General features: G+C 47.5%; 1 protein-coding gene across 9 annotated transcripts in view; it reads left to right on the top strand.

The window, feature by feature from the left end:
* The window catches only part of LOC130264502 (DNA-binding protein RFX2-like), a 70,578-nt gene that overhangs the window by 42,236 nt on the left and 5,606 nt on the right, over nucleotides 1–22,736 (top strand). For 4 of the 9 annotated variants that reach the window (XM_056512732.1, XM_056512727.1, XM_056512725.1 and 1 more), the window contains 12 exons: nucleotides 1,629–1,905; nucleotides 5,752–5,826; nucleotides 11,413–11,594; nucleotides 13,696–13,815; nucleotides 14,702–14,817; nucleotides 15,531–15,649; nucleotides 15,966–16,078; nucleotides 18,112–18,263; nucleotides 19,193–19,290; nucleotides 20,105–20,254; nucleotides 21,895–22,103; nucleotides 22,403–22,556. In XM_056512732.1, the coding sequence (XP_056368707.1) occupies nucleotides 1,629–1,905; nucleotides 5,752–5,826; nucleotides 11,413–11,594; nucleotides 13,696–13,815; nucleotides 14,702–14,817; nucleotides 15,531–15,649; nucleotides 15,966–16,078; nucleotides 18,112–18,263; nucleotides 19,193–19,290; nucleotides 20,105–20,254; nucleotides 21,895–22,103; nucleotides 22,403–22,556 (1,765 nt within the window). The remainder of the gene's footprint in view (nucleotides 1–1,628; nucleotides 1,906–5,751; nucleotides 5,827–11,412; nucleotides 11,595–13,695; nucleotides 13,816–14,701; nucleotides 14,818–15,530; nucleotides 15,650–15,965; nucleotides 16,079–18,111; nucleotides 18,264–19,192; nucleotides 19,291–20,104; nucleotides 20,255–21,894; nucleotides 22,104–22,402; nucleotides 22,557–22,736) is intronic. The other 5 variants (XM_056512728.1, XM_056512729.1, XM_056512726.1 and 2 more) reach the window with 2 other exon arrangements.

A 22,736-nucleotide genomic window follows, 5' to 3' on the forward strand; every position in this document is an offset into this window, starting at 1 on the left:
CTTGTGCTCCTGCGTGGCCCAGTGATCCCAGCACAGCTCCCATTCCAGCAGAGCTGGGGCTTTTCTGACACTTGCCCAGCTTTTAGAAGCTGTCAAACACGAGTGTTGGAGTCAGTGAGTCAAGGGTGAAATCAGTGTAAAGATTGAATTAAAGCCTTTAGATGGATTGAAGTACATTAAGCCACTCACACATAAAGTAGATGTTTAAGCAGAAGTAAGTCAGTAAGTTTTAGAGTGAGCTCTAATGCTTTTAGTATGTGAAAGGTTTAGATTCCACAGTAACAATGCAAGTTCTAGTGAAGGTTGCAAACATGCTAATGTTTTTCAGTAAAGGCTCCAGGCCCACTGTTGTAGACAAAACTTAAACATAATAGAGCTATAGTAAGAATATTGCTTACATTTTTCAGATAGAACAAAATAAGTTGTGTACATAGTCTTATACATAACCTAGCCTACTAAGAAACTAAAATTCTAATAGTTTAAGGAGTGATAGTCTGAGTTTGTGTCTTAGTTTGTTGAGAAAATCCTATAGAAAAGTATGTACTGGGGAGAGTTAGTACTTTTAACCATCAGCTTTTGCCAGGGCTTTTAGCCATTTGCTCTTACCTTTTGCTTTTGCTTTTGCTACTGCTTTTGCTATTGCTTTCCTGCATGCCTTTTAAGACTGATGTGCTTTGTAATAAATAATGTTTTTAACAACTATTAGCTGCTTTGATTATTTAAAATAACCCAGCAAAGTAGGAGCCAAGAGCTCCAGAGTTGTGCCTTAGAGCACCAGAAGTCAGAACCTCACATACGAGGTTCCCTCTGGCAGCTTGTCCTGGTCTGAAGGACAGGTGTCTGCCAATAAAGGCAGAAACTTCTCTTTGAAATGGAGAATGGAAACCCCCTCCCTCCAAATTATTATAATTTTGAAATTAAGAGGCTCTCAGGCAAAGATATGGGAATTAGGAATAACAGTTCTTTATTAGGAAAATTAAAATAGAAATGCAGTATTACAAAGAACAATCCCAGCCCTACCAGAGTCAGAATCCAAGCTGACACCCGTCAGTCAGTCAGGGTGTTGGCACAGTCCCATTCCATGGTGGCTGCATCCTCCTGCAGGGGCAGATGTGGTTCAGCTGGAGCAGTGCTCCTGGAGAAGGTGCAGTTTCCTCTGAAGCTCCAGGGATGATGTGCAAAGGTCTGGTTTTCCTCTGGGATCCAGTAGGAAGATGGAAACTTGCTGTCCCAAATCTCAGTTTTTATCTGGGTAGGAAAGGCTTGGCTGCTCCCCTGGCTGGAGCATCTCCCAGTGGGATGATGGAATTTTATCAGTCATGCCCTGGGACTCAGTGGCCATGAACAGGAGATATCTCCTGGAGGGAGGATGGGCTGTGGAAAGATAAAGATGATTGCCCAGCTGGTTTTTTAACACATGGTCCATTAACAGGAGATATCTCCTGGAGGGAGGATGGGCTGTGGGAAGATAAAGATGATTGCAGCTGGTTTAAAGATGGCCCATTAGCAGATAATATGTGCCAGGAGATAAGGGTTCTACAGATGGTGATAGAATTCACATTTCTGGCCACACCCTGTGCTCCAAGCCAAGGCACAGCTGCTCTCCATGTCCCCTTGTGTCCCCACAGACGAGCTGCCTACTCGTACAGCAGCGAGGCGCAGGTTTACGCTCCCGCCGGCGCCGCGCCCTATTTCGAAGCGCAGGGAGGAGGAGGAGGAGGAGGAGCTCAGGTGACTACAGCGACATCCTCTCCTACAGCCATTCCCTCTCACAACATGGTGGGCATCACCATGGACATTGGGGGAAGTCAGATCCTCTCCGGCTCGGGCGCCTATCTCATTCATGGGGGGCTGGAGAACTCTAGACATTCCCTGTCACACACCTCACGCTCCTCTCCAGCAACGGTATGTAGGCACCACAGCCTGGGGGCCAGCAGTGCTTCCCAAGGGCACTGAAAACCTGCAGAAAATAAATCTGACCTTGTTTATGTCTGTAACATGCCATGAGTGCAAGGGAGAGAATGCACACTGGTGTACCACACTTATTTTTACATTTTTTTGTGTTTGGGCTGTCCCTCTCGCTCAGCAGATCATTGAAATTATGCAGAAAGCATTAATCATTCCAATATTAATAAAGCATTTGATTTGGTTTGGGGGTTTTCTCCCCCCTCCCCAAGCAAAATATTTTGGCTTTTAAAGATTTGTCTCTGTGTTTTCAAACATCTCACACGTGCTTACCCAAAATATTGAAATATGTCCTCAATTATGAAGAGACCTGAGAAATCTTTCCTTAACCCAGGGGATAATTGTCACCTAAGTCATGTCAAGCTGATCATGCACAGTGATCAAAAATTCTGTCTGTATATCTCCTACACCACTGTGTATTCTGTCCTTGCCATATGTTTAGAAAATGTCTTTTAGGGGTAATACTGATCAAACAGAAATGGTTTAAAGTTCTGATTTCTTTACATCGTGTCCCTCCAGCTGCCAGTGAGGTGGCAGGGGCTGGGAGCACATCTGTGCAGCTGTGGGGGACTGAGGGCTTTCAGCTCTTCACCCAAAAGGGACTTTTTGCAGTAAGAAGCACCAGGGCTTTGGCTGGGGGATCTCCCAGCCCTTAGCAGCTGCCAGGAGTGCTGGGAGCTCATTTCCTGGGACACCTCCCTCTGCAGACTTCTGTGTGTTTATGCATTCATATATAAATATAAATACCAATGTAGGTGTAATTCAGGGTATGTAGCCAGAATTTAAAATGTGAGCAGCATCACTAGGGAGAAAAACTGGAGCTGTTGCTACTGAGAATCTTGTAAATCTGGCCTGTTAAGTTGTACTTTCTTTTCCCACTGAGTTTTAGAATACACAGTTTATGTTTTTTGAATCTTTGTGCCTTGAAAGGTTGCTTTGATCCTGGAGTAAATGTGCTCTTCCTTGGGTAGAAAAGTCCTTAGTTTGGGTGGAAGAGAAAATGACAGATGCTGAGGTTCATTTCTGGGTGAGAATTGTGTGTCTGTGTATTTTAACTTCTCCTAGTTAAAATTCAGCACTGGACCATTTGGTTTTTGCTCAAAGTTATCATTTGGAAGCATCACTGGTGTGGGACTTCACCTTACAAAACTGCACAACTATATTCTTGGATTTTGGGGGGATTTTTTTTGTTGCTGTTGTTTATGGTTTTTGTAATTTCCATGGTGATAAGCACAATATAAAAGCCCAAGTGGAAAATATGTCAGTAGAAATATCCCATGAACAGATTTAGTTGGTGGTTATTACATGAGATAAGGCTGTTCAGAAAAAAAAAATTAGAAAGCAACCTTTATGGAAATACATCTGAGATAAATTCATACTGTTGCATACAGGAATGAGCTTTCTGCAGGTATTTTAACACAAAATATCTGAGGAAGGGCTGGGAAAGGTGGAAAAGAGCCTGGCAGGCAGTCCAGGGCTGTGTCTGTGTGTGGATTTCAGTCCTTCCAGCAAGACAGGGTCAGAGGGGGATGGAGCAGAGCCTTGACTATTTGGAATTTTGGAATTTCACTTAACCATTTGGTTTGGGATTTTAGAGCCCATCCAGTGCCACCCCTGCCATGGCAGGGACACCTTCACTGTCCCAGGCTGCTCCAAGCCCTGTCCAGCCTGGGACACTTCAGGGGTCCAGGGGCAGCCAGAGCTGCTCTGGGCACCCACAAGAAAGGATGGGTGGCACTGAATCAGATCCATGGGCAGGACATTATTTTCTGTGTAATGTTCAGCCTAAACAGACTGATGTTAATGAGACCAGAGGGGCTCTGGTGGTCCTGGCAGAAATTTTGGGGCAGGACTGGGAGTTTGTGGGAGGGAAGGAGAGCAGAGCTCATGCAGATGGAGCCAGGGGAGCCAAAGTGTTTGCAGTGGCCTTGGGGATGGACACTGGAGTGGTCAGCAGTGGGGAGGGACTGGAGATGTTGGGAGCTTGGGGAAGAGGCCTCAAGAGCAAGGAGGCACCTCCAGAGGAGAATGGAAACAAGGGAAATTTCAGGATTAGCAGTGGTGCAAGAGTGCCTCAGGAGAGATGTTTGGTAAATCTGTGTGTGCACTGAACAGATACTTGGAGAAACCTCTTAAGAAACCTTCCCTGTCTGCTGGAATCCCAAAGTTGTGCTCCACCAGATGGGTGAAACAGCACAGGGAACAGCCCCACTCAATATCTGTGCCAACACAGCACTATTAATCTTCACCTAAATGAGTCTGGACCAAGAGAGGAAATCCTTGAGATCTCCCATAAGTGGGTCCTCCACCTTCCTGCAGGGCTGCTTGCAAGCTTTTAGTCCTTCCCCTGCACCATTTTTATTGCAAATGCAAGGTGTCCTTTTGGATGGGACAGCTGCCAGCAGCAGAAGGCCAGGCAGTGTCTCTGTGCTTGCCTCAAACTGAGCAGAGGAAGGAAATTGGGTCTCCCTCTGACTCATTTCCTGAAGGCTGTGTCAGCACTCAGGCTTTGGTTCCTTGGGGTCCATCACAAATCTGAGATTGAATTTGGTGAGAACACCTCGAGAAGTGGTTCCAGTTCCACTCTGGGGTGCTGGAGGTGGTGCCACCTTCCCAGCTGGCTGTGGCACGGTGCCTGTGCTTGCTGGGTGTCACTTCAGAGGCTGGCTCTGATCTGTTCTCTGCCACCCTCCTGGGACAGAGCCTGGCTTTGTAAGGGCTGGCTTTATCTCAGCCTAAATCTGCACTGAGGGGTGAGTCAGGCTGTGGATGTGGGCAGGAGGCCATGGACAGACACCTGCAAGTTTGTGTGTTCAGTGGGGACAGAGGCAGCAGAGCTCAGGCTGCAGTTCTGTGCTCCTGCTTTGTCCTGCACTGGACAGGGCTTGGGAACATCTGCTGGGCACAAACAGTAGGTTCTGCTCCTGCCAGCCTCTAATGGGGGCTTTGGGGAGGTTTGGGGATTGTTTTTTTCTTGCACAAAGCTTGTAGAGGAGCACTGGAGCTTTGGGAGCAGCAGCATCCCAGATTCTGCCCCAGCAGCAGAATGGAGAAGACAAGAAGGGTTCAGGAGAGGGCTGAGGCACAAGGCACAGCCACAGCTGGGCTGGAGTGGAACAGGAGCCAGACAGGAGTCAGGAGGCTCCTCAGGAGCCAGCAAACCTCACCTTGGATCTCTGAGATCCAGAGAAACGAGCACAGGCAGCATCAAATATTCCATCCTGCCTCGTGGGGGAGAGCTCAGCTGAAGCCTGGCTCCTCCCTTCTTCCCTTTGCATTTCTCAGCATCAGAGAGCCCTTACCCATTCCAGTTTCATGCACTCTCCTTGCACCCCAGTTTTATTTCATTTTGTAGGATTTTTGACAAAATATGAAGAGGTGACAGCAACCAGGTCATTACTGCCAGCTCTCTTTGGGTACAGCTGCAGCCAGTCTGACCCTGCTCTCAGCAGGAAGGGGAAAAAGAGGAGGAAAATCACTTTATTTTTTAATAAATAGGCAGCACTTTTAGGGGAAGATTAACCCCCCCCTGGCCTGGCTTTGTCACCCTGTGGGGATTCCTGCTTTGTGTCCATTTGCATGTCCCAGAAACGCCTCTGCAGCTCCATCCACACCAACTGTGCTCATCTGTTTGCCTCTTTTTCACAAGCTTGTTGATATAAAGCATTAATCATTCAAATATTAATAAAGAAACAATAATCCTGGCTGTTGCTAACTATCTGATTTCCTTTCTTTCTCCTTTTTTTTTTTTTTTTTTCTCTCTCTCCTGTGCACATTTTTCTTTAGCTTGAAATGGCGATTGAAAACCTACAAAAAAATGAAGGGATTACATCACACAAAAGCAGTTTGCTCAACAGCCATGTAAGTTACAATCAGAATTTACAACCTTTTCCCCTGCTTTGGTAGGAGAATTATTTCTTTGGTGGATTCAACAGCACAAAGCACTCAAAAGCAGCAGTGATTGAGCTGTGCTGCCCAAAAAAACCCATCCCAGGGAAAAAGAGTCTGCAAAAAGTGCCAAATGAGAATGTTTGCTGCTGAGATGCTCAGGAGTCTGTTAACTGCCTCTGCCCTGTGTTTATTTATTTCATCTTGCAATGGAAATTGCTGGCAATCAGATAAACACATTTGAGGAAGTTCTTTGCCTTTCACTGCAACTGAAAAATGGCTGGAAAATTCCTTGTAAATCCTCAGCCAGGACTGGGTGTGAATTGTGACAGGTTCCCCTCAGCCAGCACACACCAAAAGCCTGTGGCTGCCTTTTTCCCTCTGTCTGTGCCTCAGGAAGGCCCTTCCTGTCAATGCTGTGCTAAATCCACAATGCTGTGCTGGGCTTCTCTCTCTGCAGCCATTTCCCTGCTTTGTGTGACATTGCCACTGTTCTGCTGGGCCTTTGCATTTGGTGTTGTGGCTCCCAAGCAGCAGCACTGAGGGGTGAGCACGTGCTTGGGGGAGATTTGGGTTGATCCAGGTCATGGATGGATTTGGTTTCCCATGGATTGCTTTGGTTCCCCTGTGTTTGGATTAAGCTCAAGCATGTCCTGCACCCATAAATCCCAGTGCACAAAGTGCTGCTGCTCTGTTCTAACAGATTTCCTCTGTGTTTGGGGGCTGCTTTGTCATTCTTAGGGCCTGCAAAAAAAAAACAAACCAAAATCTTTGGCTAAATAAATAGCCTGAGACAACAAAAGGAACTTTAAACCAGTCTGATTCCTTCAGCTGATTTCAAGCTCCAGGCCAGGGCTCCTGGGGGAGCTCAGTCTTTATTTCAGCTGGTGGAGAGTGAAGGTTCCAAAGCTGCAGGATCAGGCAATCCCTGTTCTGAGCATCTCCTGCATCCCTCCCACCCCAGGCTGTGCCAGGCTCACACTCCTGAAGTGTGCACATGGATTGTGTTGCTCTGCAGGGTTTTCATCATAGACAAACTTTGAAAAAAAAATCAGGAAAAGCGCAGAGGAAAGAAAGCAAAAGGTAGAAAAGAGATTTCACTCACCACAAGCTGTGCAGGATGGAGTGGGGCCTCATTCAGCCCTGATCAACCTTCCCCCCTCTGGTTTTGCAGGGACTTGATGTCCCTGGTTCTAGGTGATGGTTCAGAGTCTGGCCTGAGGTTTAAGTGCTCTCACAAACTCTGGAGCAAACAAACTCCTGCCAGGGCTGGGGTGGGTGATTCCCCCCAGGGCACAGAGCCTGAGGAACCCCACAGGGTCCTTGCTGTCCCCAGTGTCCCTGCTCAGCCCTCCCAGGGCACAGGGAGGTGTCTGGGCACAAAAAGAGGGATGAGCAGTGCCTGGAGGAACACAGACCCTGGGGAACCAGCAGGTCCAGAGCTGGAGGAGCTCCAGTGGCTCTGCCCAGGGAGGCTCTTTTAGGACTCATCTGAGTGAGGCACCCATGGAATTGTGCTCTGATTTGAGCAGGAAGCTGCACTAACATGGTTTGGGTTGGAAAGGACATTAAAGCTTATTTAAATGCAACCTCCTGCCACCTTCCAGCAGAGCAGAGTGCTCAGAGCTCTGCCCAAACCAGCCTTGGGTGCTCCAGGGATGGAGCAGCCACCACTGGTGGCCAGAGCTGGTTCCCAGGGCAGGTGTGGGATATCCCAGCCACCTTCCCCAGCTCCTGCTCTCCAGGATGTTCCAGTTCCCACCTCTCCTTGGCAGAGAACAAAACCCCAGAGCAGGGAGAGCACGACCCACCCCAAATCCCCCTCTGCACAGCATGGTCAGGCTGTGCTGGAGGAGCAGAGGGGAGCTGCAGGTGACTGCAGTTTGTCAAGGCTGAAAGCAAATTCCAGCTTGACAAAAGCAAGAGGATGCTAATTGCACTGAGTTGTGACTTAATTGCTCTGAGTCTCAGAGTTCTTCATTGTCTTCTGTCCCTTATTTGAAATTTGACATTTTGGAAATGTGCAAGTTCTCGGGATAATGAGGTTTATTTTGTTACCATCAGCAGATGGTTCATGCCAGGAATCTTTGGGGTTTTAAAAAAAAATAAGAGGACAATTAAAGGTATCTCAGTCCAGAGGGAATTTTTCACATAATTTAACTAAAATCAATAAGAAATGGAGCTTGATAACTGAATTTGGCTTCAAAACCTCCCTGAGAGGTTGTTCAAGTGCACTTGAAATATGCAGAGGGGAGGATGCAGCTCCTGCTGAGCCCCAGTGACAGGGGATGGGTCTGATGGAATCATCTCCATGTGGGGCTGCAGTTATGATCTTGCAGATGATGCAAAAAAATCAGAGAAAAAGAACTGCAATTTTTGTACACAAGAGCAGGGAGTTGGAGGAGTTGAGGCCCTGTGGCACTGGGATATCCACAGCACAAGGAAGGGTAGGGAGAAAATGTAAATTTTTCCTCATTATCTGAAAAATGAAATCTCACAAAACAACCCCCACTGGAATTCTTTCCTGTCCTAACTATGAGTGGAAATTTAGGAACCTGCTGCTCATGGTCCCAGCTAAAAACACCTTAATATGACCCACAAATGGTTTCTTTTTTATATTTTTATATACAAGAAAACTTCTCCAATCTTGGACCTGAAAAAAAAGGTTTTTATTTTCTCAGCCAGCCCCAAGAATGGTTTTTTCCACCTTTGGATAGAACCAGGACCAGATTTTTGCCCGTGTTTTTTTTTTTTCCAAAGGAAACCAAACAGTCAAATAGAAATAAACTTAAGGAAGAAATGAAAATTAAATGTTCCCCTGTAGTGCCTATAACAACCACTGCAGCATATGGCTGTAGAGTGATTTTATTGGAACTTGATCATGGCATAAACAGAAATAAACTGATTGTCACAACTGAACAGGATTCAGAAAGCAAACAGAATAAGAAATTCAAATGGAAGGAGTTTTTAATTTTCTCATTTTAAGTGCCCAGTGTGTTATTAGTTGTGCAGGAAGAGCAAAAATCACGTTTGGAAAATTATTTATATTCTGACAGATCTCTGTTTCAAGCTCTTTTGTGTGCTTCATAATAAATTTCTAATTCAATAGTGGGAGTTCATATTGTGAAACTCTGCAGTGTTTAAGGGAATATAAAAAGACATTTGCAGGAAAAGGAAGCTGGGAGATGAAGGGAATCTTCTAGAAATATCAGGGATTAGAAGAAAAATGCCCAGGATCAAATTTAAATGTGAGGGTTTATCTATATCTGAATTTTCCATAGTAATACAAAACTTTTATATTTTTTTTAAGGCTTAAGGCTTAAGATTTAGGAGATAAATAGCTGATGCACATTCAGTATTTTCCATAGGATAAATAAAATAGCTGGTTTGAAAATTTGAAAGGATCTTAAGCAATAATCTTTTAAATACAGGGGATGGGCCAAAATTAACATAGATGTGGACAACTTAAAAACTGAATTCCTGGTGTTTTATGGCAAAACCACTGGGGTCTCCTTTTGTTAGAGGGAACTGAATGGCTGGGGGAGGCTCAGGGCCACAGGAAGATTTTTTGGGGCTTCCAGGGGTGTCTGTGCTGCAGATGGGAGCAGGAAGGATCCTTATGGATCATTAACAAACCATTTCTTGGAAATGATCTTTGTCTGTGGGAGATCACCTCAAAAAGTGTCTTGGGTGCTGTGGAGCTGGGGGAAGGTGGCAGGAGGAGAGGAGCAGGGCAGAGGGAAACGTGGCCAGGAGGTTTTTGTTCCTCCAGCTGTGGCAGCCCCTGGTCTGCTCCAAAGGCCACCAGGGCTGCTGGGAATTTGTGCTTGGATTTGGGTCAGCTCCAGCAAACAAATCCTGGAATGGTTGGGGTTGGAAAAACCTTAAATCCCACCCAGTGCCACCCCTGCCATGGCAGGGACACCTCCCACTGTCCCAGGCTGCTCCAGCCCCAATGTCCAGCCTGGCCTGGGACACTGCCAGGGATCCAGGGGCAGCCACAGCTGCTCTGGGCACCCTGTGCCAGGGCTCCCCACCCTCCCAGGGAACAACTCCTGCCCAATATCCCATCCAGCCCTGCCCTCTGCCAGTGGCAGCCATTCCCTGGGTCCTGTCCCTCCATCCCTTGTCCCCAGTCCCTCTCCAGCTCTCCTGGAGCCCCTTCAGGCCCTGCCAGGGGCTCTGAGCTCTCCCTGGAGCTTCTCTTCTCCAACTGAATGGAATAGTTTTATTGCAGAGCTTAAAGTGCAGGGGTTTGGATCCAGCTGACTTTGTGAAGCAGCAGTTTAAATTTGGATGTGTGAACACCCTGAGGGTGCTGCAGAGCCTCCGTGTGAGAGCAGAGTGGGACATGAAACACAGAAACTGGAAACTGCTCAGGGGAGAGAGGTGCCAGAGATGTCACCCACAGCTCAGGTTGTCCTTCAGAGAATTCTTGGTGTAAAACTCCTGCCTTGTGGTGGATTGGGACCTGGGAGTGTCACCAAAAGAAAATGGGAGAAAAGAGAGGGACAACGGGATGGAGTGGAGAGGGTTTGAGTGCAGATCCGTGGGCTTTGTCAAATCCCACTGATTTCTAAACTAAATCCATGCTCAGTTCCCATTTTTACCCAAGACTCTGAGTTGTGTGGAGATGCTGTGGCTGATATTTGGCATCCACAACCCAAGACTGTTGTGCCCTGATCTGGTGGGAATGCAGCTGGTTCTGGTGCAGGGATGAGATCTGGGGGGAGAGGGAAGCCTGGAAAATGTTAATCCCAGACATCCCTCATGGCAGTGAAAGGGCTCTTACCCACCCTGCTGATACTAGCCCATGTGTGCATCCAGTTCCTTCCAAAATTCAATTATTACAACACTCATTTTATTGATGCTGAAGTCGTTTAGTCAGTTAAAGGAAATTGGGGGCTCTGCATTTGAATTCCTGCTCTGACACCGTGTGCTGGACCTGCCCTTTCAGACTATCTCAGTATAAATAATTTATATTAATTGCAAATTTTAATCAACAGCCATGTCAGAAGTTCAGACAGTAAATTTTGCAAAGTAGATGGATTCCCTCAGATTTTGAAGGTTGCTTTGGCAACCATTAATTTTATTGTTAAGAGAGCTGCTGCAGACATGCCAATCTTCCAATTAATAAAGACTTTGCATCAATTTGCTTCCCCTAAAATTATTTTCTCTTAGGCAGTATCTCAAGATCTCTTTTCCTTGGAAAATGTGAGTTTTTACAGCTTTATTTTGGCTCTGCAGGAATTCAGCTGAACCTGAGGTGGACACTGAGGTGGCAGCAGGAATGTGTTTAAATAATGAAAAATCTGACTGGTTTTGTTTGGGCTGGGGGTGATTTTGCCATCCTAACATAAAGTTATATAAATCATAATAATTTTATATATTATAATAATATATAAATATAGATATAATGACATATTATAAATATATAAGTTATGTGAATTGAACTCATATAAATGAATTACTCCGTTCTCTTGAACTCCTCGATCCGACCCCGCCTGCCATCCCAGCCCTCTTTAGACTTGCATGTTGTCTATTTTTCCCTGCCTGAAGCTGCAGTGGCTGCTGGATAACTATGAGACTGCAGAGGGTGTGAGCCTGCCCAGGAGCTCCCTGTACAACCATTACCTGAGGCACTGCCAGGAGCACAAGCTGGACCCCGTCAACGCCGCCTCCTTCGGGAAACTCATCCGCTCCGTCTTCATGGGGCTGAGGACTCGGCGCCTGGGCACCAGGTGGGTGGGCAAAAACAAAAATCAGCCCCACTGCAGCACCTCTGGTGCATTCAGAACCTCCTGAGGGTCTTTAGAAAGTTCAGTGTTGAGATTTATGGAAATAACAGATCCTGACCTGGTGGGAAAATGGGTTTTATGTGAGCTGGAAATTCTTCTCGTGCCATGAGGATCCCATTACCCCAGGGAGCAGCTGGAGCTGTGTCAGGGATGGAGCTCAGGGAAAGGTTCTTCCCCCCAGGGTGCTGGCACTGCCCAGGCTCCCCAGGGAATGTCCCCAGAGCTGCAGGAGCGTTTGGGCAGCGTTCCCAGGGATGCTCAGGGGAGTCAGGCAGAGCCTCAGTGATCCTTGTGCTCCCTTCCAAGCAGGATATTCTGGAATTCTGTATCTCATTCTCATCTTTGTCAGATGAGGTAACTCATCCTCACAGATTCCACTGCAGATCCCTAAATTCTCAGTCACTGAAGCATTTCTCCCTTTGAATCCAGTGAAGATTCCCCATGACAGACCCTGTGCCCACAGCTTTGGTGCAGACAAGTTGTAGAGTTACAAATGGTTTGTTTCTGAAATACCCAAAACATCAGGCTGAATCTTGCAAGAGGGTTTTTTCTTCTAAACCATCAAAGATCTGTAAGATGTTACAAGAAAAGAAAACAAACTCCTGTAATTACAGATGTGTCCTTCAAGGGAGCATCCAAAGCTTCTGCACAGCTGAGTGTGAACTTTATCCCAAGTTATAATATTTTGGTAAAGCAGTCATTGCTCTGATTGATGAAGATTTGATAATAAAATTCAAACTTAAATATCTGGGCTTTTCAATGAGAACAAAACCAGATGTGACCAGGGCATTCCACAGCTGGAATATGGAGGTAACAGTTGTAGGAAGAGCAGGGCAGCATTCAAATGCAAGATCTCTGAAGTAATTTCTTTGGAGGAGAGGAATTCTTTAATCCCATCAAGGACTGAAGAATAAACAAATGAGCAAAAAAACCCCACTGAAAATTGGAAATGTGCAGGCTGGGAAGGGGACAGTGAACCTCAATTCTGACCAAAAGCTGACTCCCAATTTTTTCTTACTTATTGTATGTACTTTTAGGTTATAAAAGCAGCTGTTATTTAATTTGCAGGCACTTCAATCACTCAGGACAGGGCTGAACATGGTCAATGTAAAACCCTTTGGTGCAGTGACAAAGACCCAACAATTCATCTGGGCCCTTGAAAACAGCAAATTCCCCCCCAAAAAAAGAACCCAATTTGATAAATACTCCTGTCTTTTATTTCTTTAATTTTCCAATGGGAAGCATCCTTGGATTTAAGGTGCCTCCAGTCCCAGTTTTAGCGACATAGCAAAGGAATTTTAAGCCTCCCTACTCTGTGCTCTGTTGTGCTTCCCTGGCTTGGTCTCTTCTTCCTCTGAGGACTCAATTCACCCATTTATGGTGACAAATGGGCTGAAGCCAAGTTGGACACACTGTCACCACGTGCCCATGGCTGCAGAACTGTCCTTCCTCCTACTGGGACCAAAGGATTCCAGTTTGGTGGGAAAATTCAGCTGACACATCTCTCTCCAGTGTGGTGGAATCACATCCTCCCAAGGAGCTCCACAGCAGCAAAGGAGAAAGAATTCCCCTGTGCTTGGAGAAAGCTTTCAGTTTTTACAAAAGCTACAAAAATGAGCAGCTCCAAGGACAAAACCACATCAAAGCCTGGTGCTGTTGCTGCAGAAGTGCTGGCAGCAGAAAGACATTTTTCTTTTCACTGTGGGTCAGTCAGGCTCATTTTATCCAAGTCTGGATAAAGATGGACACTTGTTTTTATGGAAAAAAACAAATCAAATAGCAAAGTGGCCCCTGTGGTCTTACAATCACTGTTTAATAATTTGTTGTAGCACTTCCCTTCTCTCTTCCCCAGTCACCACGGGTTGCTTGGAACAAACCTGGCCAGGTTTAAGCGTGGATCCCACTTGGATTTAAATTTTCATTAGTTCATCCCTTCAGCCACTCCAGCAGTGCTTGGCAGCCATGTGCTGCACAAAACAGGGGTGTGTTGTCCAAACAAGCAGGTCCACAGTGCCCCTTGCACTGACTGAATTGACATTCCCAGGGGGAATTCCAAATATCACTACTACGGGATCCGCCTGAAGCCGGAGTCGCCGCTGAACCGCCTGCAGGAGGACACCCAGTACATGGCCATGAGGCAGCAGCCCATCCACCAGAAACAGAGGTAGGTGCTCCCAGGCCCTGCCCAAAATATCAGCAGCTCCCTGGGATGTGGCTCTGCTTGGGAAGTTCAAACCAGGTGGTGCTGAAGAGCCAAAACCTATCCCAGGTAATGCCCCATCCCTGGAAATATTCAAGCCAAGCTGGATGAGACTTGGAACAACTTGTTCTGGTGGAAAATGTCCCTGTTCACTGCAGGGGGTTGGACCAGTTGGCCTTCAAAGGACTTTTCCAACCAAAGCCTTCTGGAATTCCATGGAATGGGGTTTTTCTGCCTATTCTCCTTGCCAGTGACATATTCCACCTTTCCCTGTAGCCAGAATGGTTTAGGATCTCAGCTATGGAGATGGTGGTGCCAAGTCAATGTGAAGGGCCTGGGGGCTTGTGCTGGATTTGAGTGGATTTTGGGGGTTTGGGTGTTTTTCTGTGTGAAAGTTGAAGTGCCATGCTTAGTCTTGTGCCTGAGTAATTTTAAAGATAATACCCAGTGTGGAAAGGGATTTGGAATTGCTTCCTGCAAGCATGGACACTTCTGGTTGTTGCTGAAGTGCAGAAGGAGCAGAATTTATTTCTTCAGCTCCCAAACAGAAAGTAAATGCAAAAAGTCAGTGCTGGAGACAGAGTCTGCTCTGGAATCCACTGCAGCTCTGCTCCTCTTTTTTGACTTTTTAAGAACAAAAGTTCTTAGGGCCTTTAATTCTGTTTGGGGAAGCTTTTCCAAATGAGCTTCTCATATCCCCCCCATTTGAGTCCATGATATAAATGATCAGCCCTCAACATTTACCTTGAATGTACCACAGATGTGTGCTGTAAATAACAAATAAACATTGTGTAGGTGTTTTCCCCTGCCTGTGTGGATCCTAATCCATCCTAATTCTGCTGGGGTTTAGGTACAGAGCAGCCCAGAAGATGGATGGGATGGCAGAGAGTGCATCCAACAGCACCCCCCACACCACACCTGAGCAGTCTGTGGCTGCTCAGAGCCAGCACCACCAGCAGTTCATAGGTGAGGACACTCCTTTGGTGATGAATTATTCCACAGATGGGATTTGGCCTTTAAGGGGAAGGTTTTATGCAGCAAGTTCTGACTGCTGTGCTTTCCTAATAAATCTGCAGCAATTTGTTTTTTGCAGATATATGTATTTTATATATACTGTGTGTTCTATAGGTGTTTGTAGTGTCACATTTGCTAACTTTATTATTTATTTATTATTTATCTGCTGACTCCTGTCTCCCCAGAAAGGCTTTTTCCTTGAGCCCACAGGTCTGTTGGGTCCCTCATAATCTGTTTTTAATCCCTCTGCTTATCTAAATTATCTAAATTCCATGGAAGAGTGGAGGTCCTGGCAGAGGGGGGAAGCAATTCCCTCCTGACACCTCTGCTGCCCAAGTCTATTTCCCAAATACTCCTTAAATACTGGAGAGACATTTTCCAGGCTGTGGGGAAATTCTAGTGGATGGTAGATGAGGATAATGTTTTCTTGTTTCTTTTATTACAAACAGAAAGGAAAATGTTTCCTTTCCCCACTGGATCCACTGGGCTGTGGTTGTTTGCTTTTTCTCAATCAGCACAAATCAAGGAAAGGACTAAATTATCTCATTTTTCCTGTCTCATCCCAGCTGGAACATGAAAGAGCCTCCAGTGACAGCAGCACCTTGTGCTCACCTGTACTCTGAGCTTTCCTAACCCCCAGCACCTTTCCCAATTTCTTTTCCCAGATGTAACCCATGTCTTTCCTGAGTTCCCAGCCCCTGATCTTGGCAATGTCCTCTTGCAAGAAGGTTTCACCTTGAACGATGTGAAAACTCTGCAGGTTCTCTACAGGAGACACTGTGAGGTGACTGTTTGCAATATTCTCTGGGGATTATTGATTTATTGATTTATTGATTTATTAACTGATGTGGGGCATCATTCATGTGACCAGCTCATATCCCACTCTCAGGAAAAGCTGGAATATAATCGGGAATGCTTCATTTGCCAGGAATTACAACTCAAATATTGTGCTTTTTGTGGTTTTTTTTTTTCAGCATGTCACCTGTTTTTTGTTAGTTTGCTACTAAAACTCTGCCAATTCCGTTGTTTTTCATGTAAATGATTTACTGTGAGTGGCAGCCCTCGGGCTGAGTGCTGACCCCGTGCTGTTCTTTGGTCAGGCCACTCTGGATGTGGTGATGAATCTCCAGTTTCACTACATCGAGAAGCTGTGGCAATCCTTCTGGAGTCCCAAGGCACCCCCTAGTGATGGCCCCACTGCTCTGCCTTCCAGGTACTGCCAGCCTTCCCTGCTCCTCCTCTTGCTGATAGATCTCTTTTTCAGATGCATCTCAGCCTTTCTGAGTGCATTGCAGAATTTGGGAGTATTTTCTGCCCTGCAGAGCAGTGACAAAGAGAGCTGGAAGTGTTTAATGTTGTAATGCAAAGTTCAGAGCTCTGGGCAAGTGCCTGCTCTGGTTAGAGAATTGTGGGGTCACTGAGGCTGGAAAATCCTCCAGGATCATCAAGTCCACCCAGCCACATCCCCAACTGCCACAGCCACAGGATTTTTGGACATTTCCAGGGATGGTGACTCCACCACAGCCTGTTCCAATGCCTGGCCACTCTTTAGTGAAGAAATTGTCCCTCAAATCCAATCTAAACTCCCCTGGGGTGACTTGAGGCTGTTTCTCTCACCCTGAGACTGCACATTCGTGTCCCCTGTACCTCCTGCTTCCCCAGGTGCTGAGGGGCAGCCAGTGATGATTCCCTGCCAGGGATCAGTGCCATCCTCTGGCTCAGATTTTAGGGACTCTCTGAGGTTTTAGGGATATCCAGACTGACCCTCTGCCTTTCCTGGACCTGTCAGTGCCTCGTGTTTTGAGGCAGATCATTGCAAATGAAGCTGCTTTAATCTTTTCATTCCTGCCTGGCTTGTTGCTGTGTCTCTTCCTCATCCTTTATGCATTGGGAGCTGCTGCCAGAGAAATGGAAATAAGTGAAAACAGAGAAAATTGAAAAAGTGAAGGTTTCTTCTTAAAATTTCTATCACAAATCTGTCCACTCTTATTGATGCTATAAAGATGAAGGTTTTCTATTCAGAAGAAAAATGATAAAACATAGAGCAATAAGCAAAAAATCCTCAAAAATCTGTAGAATATGGCCCTGTAGATGTTGCCCAGGGGATATTTTCCTGCAAGGAATCACTGCAGCTGTGTTTGCTTGGTTTGAAATCTCATTTTCTTGAGGGAACAGCTCCCAGGCAGATTGCAACACCCCAGGAGCTGTTTCTGGGTACAGAGGGGAAAATGGAGGCAGCTTTTCTGCAGGGGTCTGCCAGTAACCCAGAGAGGTAAATAAACACTCCCTCCCCTTCTTAATACATGAGTATAAACCCCAAATATTAGGGAAGTGGCACTGAAAGCATTGGAAGATGTAGAACATGGATGCACTTCACAGCAAGTTCCATGACCTGTTTCTCCATGTGGGATTTTCCAGTAGTTATGCCCATGGGGTTCTAAAATTCTAAAATTCTGCAGGCTGAGGCTCAAAGTTCCCCTTTAGAGCATGTCCCAGGCTTGGCTTTGATGATTTTGATGCAATGCATGGGGAAAGACCCTTCCAAATTCCCAATTCCTGGCATGATGTGTGGGTGAGCAGCTCTGCTGTGATGCTCTGGCAGGGAATTCAGGTTTCAGCTTTTTCTGCTTGTTGTGTAACAAATACCTTGTACCTTTATACATCTACACAGTGAAAATAATGGAAGCTGGATTGACCTCAGCCAGTCACAGACAATCTGTTCTGTTCTCATCCAAACATTCAGTCTCCTTCCTTCTGAAACCATCCAGCACTGGGAGGTGTTGGACACCTGAGAACATCTCAGTATCAGCCAGTCTGCCCCTGCATTGGCTGCAGGGTTTTTGTCCCTGTGCTGTGGGAGCAGAGGAGGGAGGAGAGGGGTGGGAAGGTTTGGGGACAGCTGGGGCTGCAAGGAGGAACCAGCTGAGCCTCTGCTGGCTGAAATGACTGAGCTGGAGCTCAGTTCCCACATGAACAGGGGATGTGAGAAGTTAAAAAGGGAAGAGGGGAAGGCAGGCCAAGCACCAGGAGTGTGGATTTGAGGGAAAACTGCTCCAAGCTCTGGCCCCAAGGACAGGGAGGTGCTGGCAGAGACAAGACCTGTACAAGCAGTCCCACATTTCCTTGTGCAAGGCACACAAATATCTTTTTTCTGCTGAAAATTCCAGCTAGAAATACAGAGGGAAGGGGAAATCACTGAGTGCAAACTCTGCTGCTAACTCTGTCTCCCTCCTCCTCCTCCTGCAGTGAAGAGGAGCCCGAAGGGACCCTCCCAAAGGACAAACTGATCACCCTGTGCAAGTATGAGCCCATCCTCAAGTGGATGAGGAGCTGTGACCACATCTTGTACCAAGCCCTGGTGGAGATCCTGATCCCTGACGTGCTCAGGCCAGTGCCCAGTGAGTACCCACAGCCCCATCCTGGCTCTGATCTCACTCTGGCTGCCACTTGCCACAAAGATTTCCACTGTGAAAACCCACTTGGAGGTGTTTGTCTTGGCTGAAATGTAATGGCAGCAGCAGTGTTCCTCCTTGCTCTGGGGGGATATTTTGTACCCCCTAATTCCCCTCCCTTTTAAATTTGGTGTGTTGCATATCACATCTCCTGATTTTGGCCAGGAGTCAGATGAAAAACCACAATTTGGGTATGGGACTCTTTGGGATGTGGTCCTTTGGAGATCTTTGCACAGAACCATCCTATGCTCTGACTGCACTCCTGGAAATTAGGGGTCAATTTTTGGAAGATTAATGATGGGATATTGAGGGTTTTGGATTCCCAAATGTCCCTCTGAGGGCTGTCACAAACTGGGACATGAGAATGTCTTTGAAGAGTGAATTTCAATGCTTGGAAAATTCTCAGAAAGGCCATAAATAAGAAAAGAACAAAAGAAAATAAGAATAATTTTAAAAATTTAAAAATTACCTCTAAGATCATTAAGTCCAATTGTCATAAGAGTATGAATAAGGATAAAAAAGAATAAGAGTAAGAGTAAGAGTAAGAATAAGAATAAGAATAAGAATAAGAATAAGAATAAGAATAAGAATAAGAATAAGAATAAGAATAAGAATAAAAGTAAGAATAAGAATAAGAATAAGAATAAGAATAAGAATAAGAATAAGAATAAGAATAAGAATAAGAATAAGAATAAGAAGAATTTGAGTAATATAAAAAATAATTTGGGTGCATCAACCCAGCTGATTTCCTTGGTGCTGGGTTGACCCCTCAGCTAACCAGCTCACAGACTGTGCTTTCCCAGCAGTCCCAAGCTAGAAAGTGGTTCCCAAAAATGCTACAGAGCAGCTTTTGTGACTTCCAGCCTTCTTTGCAGGCACCCTGACCCAGGCCATCCGGAACTTTGCCAAGAGTTTGGAGGGGTGGCTGATGAATGCCATGAGTGAATTCCCCCCGCAGGTCGTGCAGACCAAGGTGAGCACAGATGGGCCCAGTGTGTGTCTGCACCTTGCAGTTTTCCACAGGGATTGGAAATTCCTGCTGGGGTTTGGTGCAGTGATTGATTCTAAGCCAAAATCAGCCAGGGGTGGGAGGACACGTGGGGCAATTCCTTTGTGCCAGAAGCTGGTGATGCTCTGTCCATGGAGCCCTTCCTGTGTCCTGAAATTGCAGATAAAGCTCTGTGGGAGAAAATCATAGAGCCACAGAATATCCTGAGCTGGGAGGGACCCACAAGGATCAAATCCAACCCCTGGCTCTGCACAGACCCCCCAACAGCCCCACCCTGAGCATCCCTGAGAGCACTGTCCAAACGCTCCTGCAGCTCTGGCAGCCTTGGGGACCATTCCTGCAAGCCCCTGGGCTGTGCTGTGCTGGGCTGGGCAGGGAGCAGAGCCCTGCAGCCCTGGGCTGTGCAGGGAGCAGAGCCCTGCAGCCCTGGGCTGTGCTGTGCAGGGAGCAGAGCCCTGCAGCCCTGGGCTGTGCTGTGCTGCTGTGCTGTGCTGTGCTGTGCTGTGCTGTGCTGTGCTGTGCTGTGCTGTGCTGTGCTGTGCAGGGAGCAGAGCCTGCAGCCCTGGGCTGTGCTGTGCTGTGCTGGGCTGTGCTGTTCTGTGCTGTGCTGTGCAGGGAGCAGAGCCTGCAGCCCTGGGCTGTGCTGTGCTGTGCTGGGCTGTGCTGGGCTGTGCAGGGAGCAGAGCCCTGCAGCCCTGTGCTGTGCTGTGCTGTGCTGTGCTGGGCTGTGCTGTGCTGTGCAGGGAGCAGAGCCCTGCAGCCCTGTGCTGTGTTGCAGGTGGGGGTGGTCAGTGCCTTTGCCCAGACCCTGCGCAGGTACACGTCCCTCAACCACCTGGCGCAGGCGGCGCGCGCCGTGCTGCAGAACACGTCCCAGATCAACCAGATGCTCAGCGACCTCAACCGCGTGGACTTCGCCAACGTGCAGGTAACCTGGGCAGGGCTGCTGTCCTCTCCTGCTCACTGGGCTCCTCAGCCAGGTTCTCTGGTGGAACCCAGGTAAACCATGGGCTCCTGTCCTCTCCTGCTCACTGGGCTCCTCAGCCAGGTTCTCTGATGACACCCAGGTAACCCCTGGGCAGGGCTCCTGTCCTCTCCTGCTCACTGGGATCCTCAGCCAGGTTCTCTGATGACACCCAGGTAACCCCTGGGCAGGGCTCCTGTCCTCTCCTGCTCACTGGGATCCTCAGCCAGGTTCTCTGATGACACCCAGGTAACCCCTGGGCAGGGCTCCTGTCCTCTCCTGCTCACTGGGATTCTCAGCCAAGTTCTCTGATGGAACCCAGGCAACCCACAGGCTCCTGTCCTCACCTCCTCACTGGGCCTCCATATCCAGGTTCTCTGATAGTAACCAGGTAAACCTTTGGCTCCTGTCCTCACGCTCCACGCTGGGGATCCATATCCAGGTTCTCTGATGGTACCCAGGTAACCCATGGGCAGGTCTCTAATGGTGACCAAAGGTTCCTGTCCTCACCTGCTCCATATCCATATTCTCTGCAGTGTTCAATCCCCAGCTGAATGAACAAGGGGATGGGTTTGCTGTTACTTCACTGGGTAAATTTTCCACCTCTCTGTGAGCAGTGGAAAAGGAGCTTCTGTAGGACTCACTGATCATTAAGGCTGGAAAAGATCTCCAAGACCATCCAGTCCAACCATGCCCACTAAACCATGTCCCCATGTCCACTCATTATTTGAACACTTCAGGGGTGATGGCTCCACCACTTCCCTGGGCACCCCATTCCAATGCTTCACAACTTTTCCAGTGAAGAATTATGTTTCCAGTGAAGAATAATATATATTATATTATTACCATCAATTATGTAGTTCTAAAAATACTGTGGCCAGACAGATCAGAGGGGGCCATGATTTAAAGCTGATTTGCAGCCCTGCTAGGAATTAATTCCTGGGTTGGGATACAACACCATGCAGGCCTGGCATGAGTAACTGTGAGCTCTTCCTCTGAGCAGGAGCAGGGCAGGAGTAACTGTGAGCCTTTCCTCTGAACAGGAACAGGACAGGAATAACTGTGAGCCCTTCCTTGTGAGCAGGAGCAGGGCAGGAGTAACTGTGAACCTTTCCTCTGAACAGGAACAGGACAGGAATAACTGTGAGCCCTTCCTCTGAGCAGGAACAGGGCAGGAGTAACTGTGAGCTTTTCCTCTGAGCAGGAGCAGGACAGGAGTAACTGTGAGCCTTTCCTCTGAGCAGGAACAGGGCAGGAGTAACTGTGAACCTTTCCTCTGAGCAGGAGCAGGGCAGGAATAACTGTGAGCTCTTCCTCTGAGCAGGAGCAGGGCAGGAATAACTGTGAACCTTTCCTCTGAGCAGGAGCAGGGCAGGAGTAACTGTGAGCTTTTCCTCTGAGCAGGAACAGGGCAGGAGTAACTGTGAGCTCTTCCTCTGAGCAGGAACAGGGCAGGAGTAACTGTGAACCTTTCCTCTGAGCAGGAACAGGGCAGGAGTAACTGTGAACCTTTCCTCTGAGCAGGAGCAGGGCAGGAGTAACTGTGAGCTTTTCCTCTGAGCAGGAGCAGGGCAGGAGTAACTGTGAGCTTTTCCTCTGAGCAGGAACAGGCCTCGTGGGTGTGCCAGTGTGAGGAGGGCATGGTGCAGAAGCTGGAGCAGGATTTCAAGCTGACTCTGCAGCAGCAGAGCTCTCTGGACCAGTGGGCCAGCTGGCTGGACAATGTGGTCACTCAAGTGCTGAAACACCACGAGGGCAGCCCCAGCTTCCCCAAGGCAGCCAGGCAGTTCCTGCTGAAGTGGTCCTTCTACAGGTACATTTGCTTTCTCATTTTGGGGCTATTTCTGCACCAGGCTTGGGGCATGTAAAGAGCTCCTTGAAAAGCCAAGGCCAAGTTCTTTACTCCATAAAACTCTGATTATCTGTGGTTCTGGTATCCTTTCAGGATGGGGATAGAACACTCAATAAATGAATTACTTAAAGCATTTTGATACTTTTGGGTCAGAGGCAGAGACAGTGGTGGGTCCCACAGTACCCCCTGTGTCCAGAACTCAGATCAGCCACAGCTCAGGTGTAAAACAACCCAAATTTCTGCCTCCTGCTGTTTGCCAGCTCCATGGTGATCCGGGACCTCACCCTGCGCAGCGCCGCCAGCTTCGGCTCCTTCCACCTGATCCGCCTGCTCTACGACGAGTACATGTTCTACCTGGTGGAGCATCGTGTGGCCCAGGCAACAGGGGAGACCCCCATTGCTGTCATGGGAGAGGTGAGAACCCTTCATTCCCCACAAACCAGCCCAAAGCAGCTCCTCAAGAGGCACCTCTGGTTCACAAACCGCGCTGTGCCCTCGGTGTGTTGTGTTTTTACAACAAAAATTATTTACTGAGTTGTTTTGAGTGCCTGGCACCAGGATAGAGCTCCTGGAGAATCTTCCCTGAGCTGGTGG

Source organism: Oenanthe melanoleuca, chromosome 28, assembly GCF_029582105.1.
Source record: "Oenanthe melanoleuca isolate GR-GAL-2019-014 chromosome 28, OMel1.0, whole genome shotgun sequence".
NCBI classification, from domain to species: Eukaryota; Metazoa; Chordata; class Aves; order Passeriformes; family Muscicapidae; genus Oenanthe; species Oenanthe melanoleuca.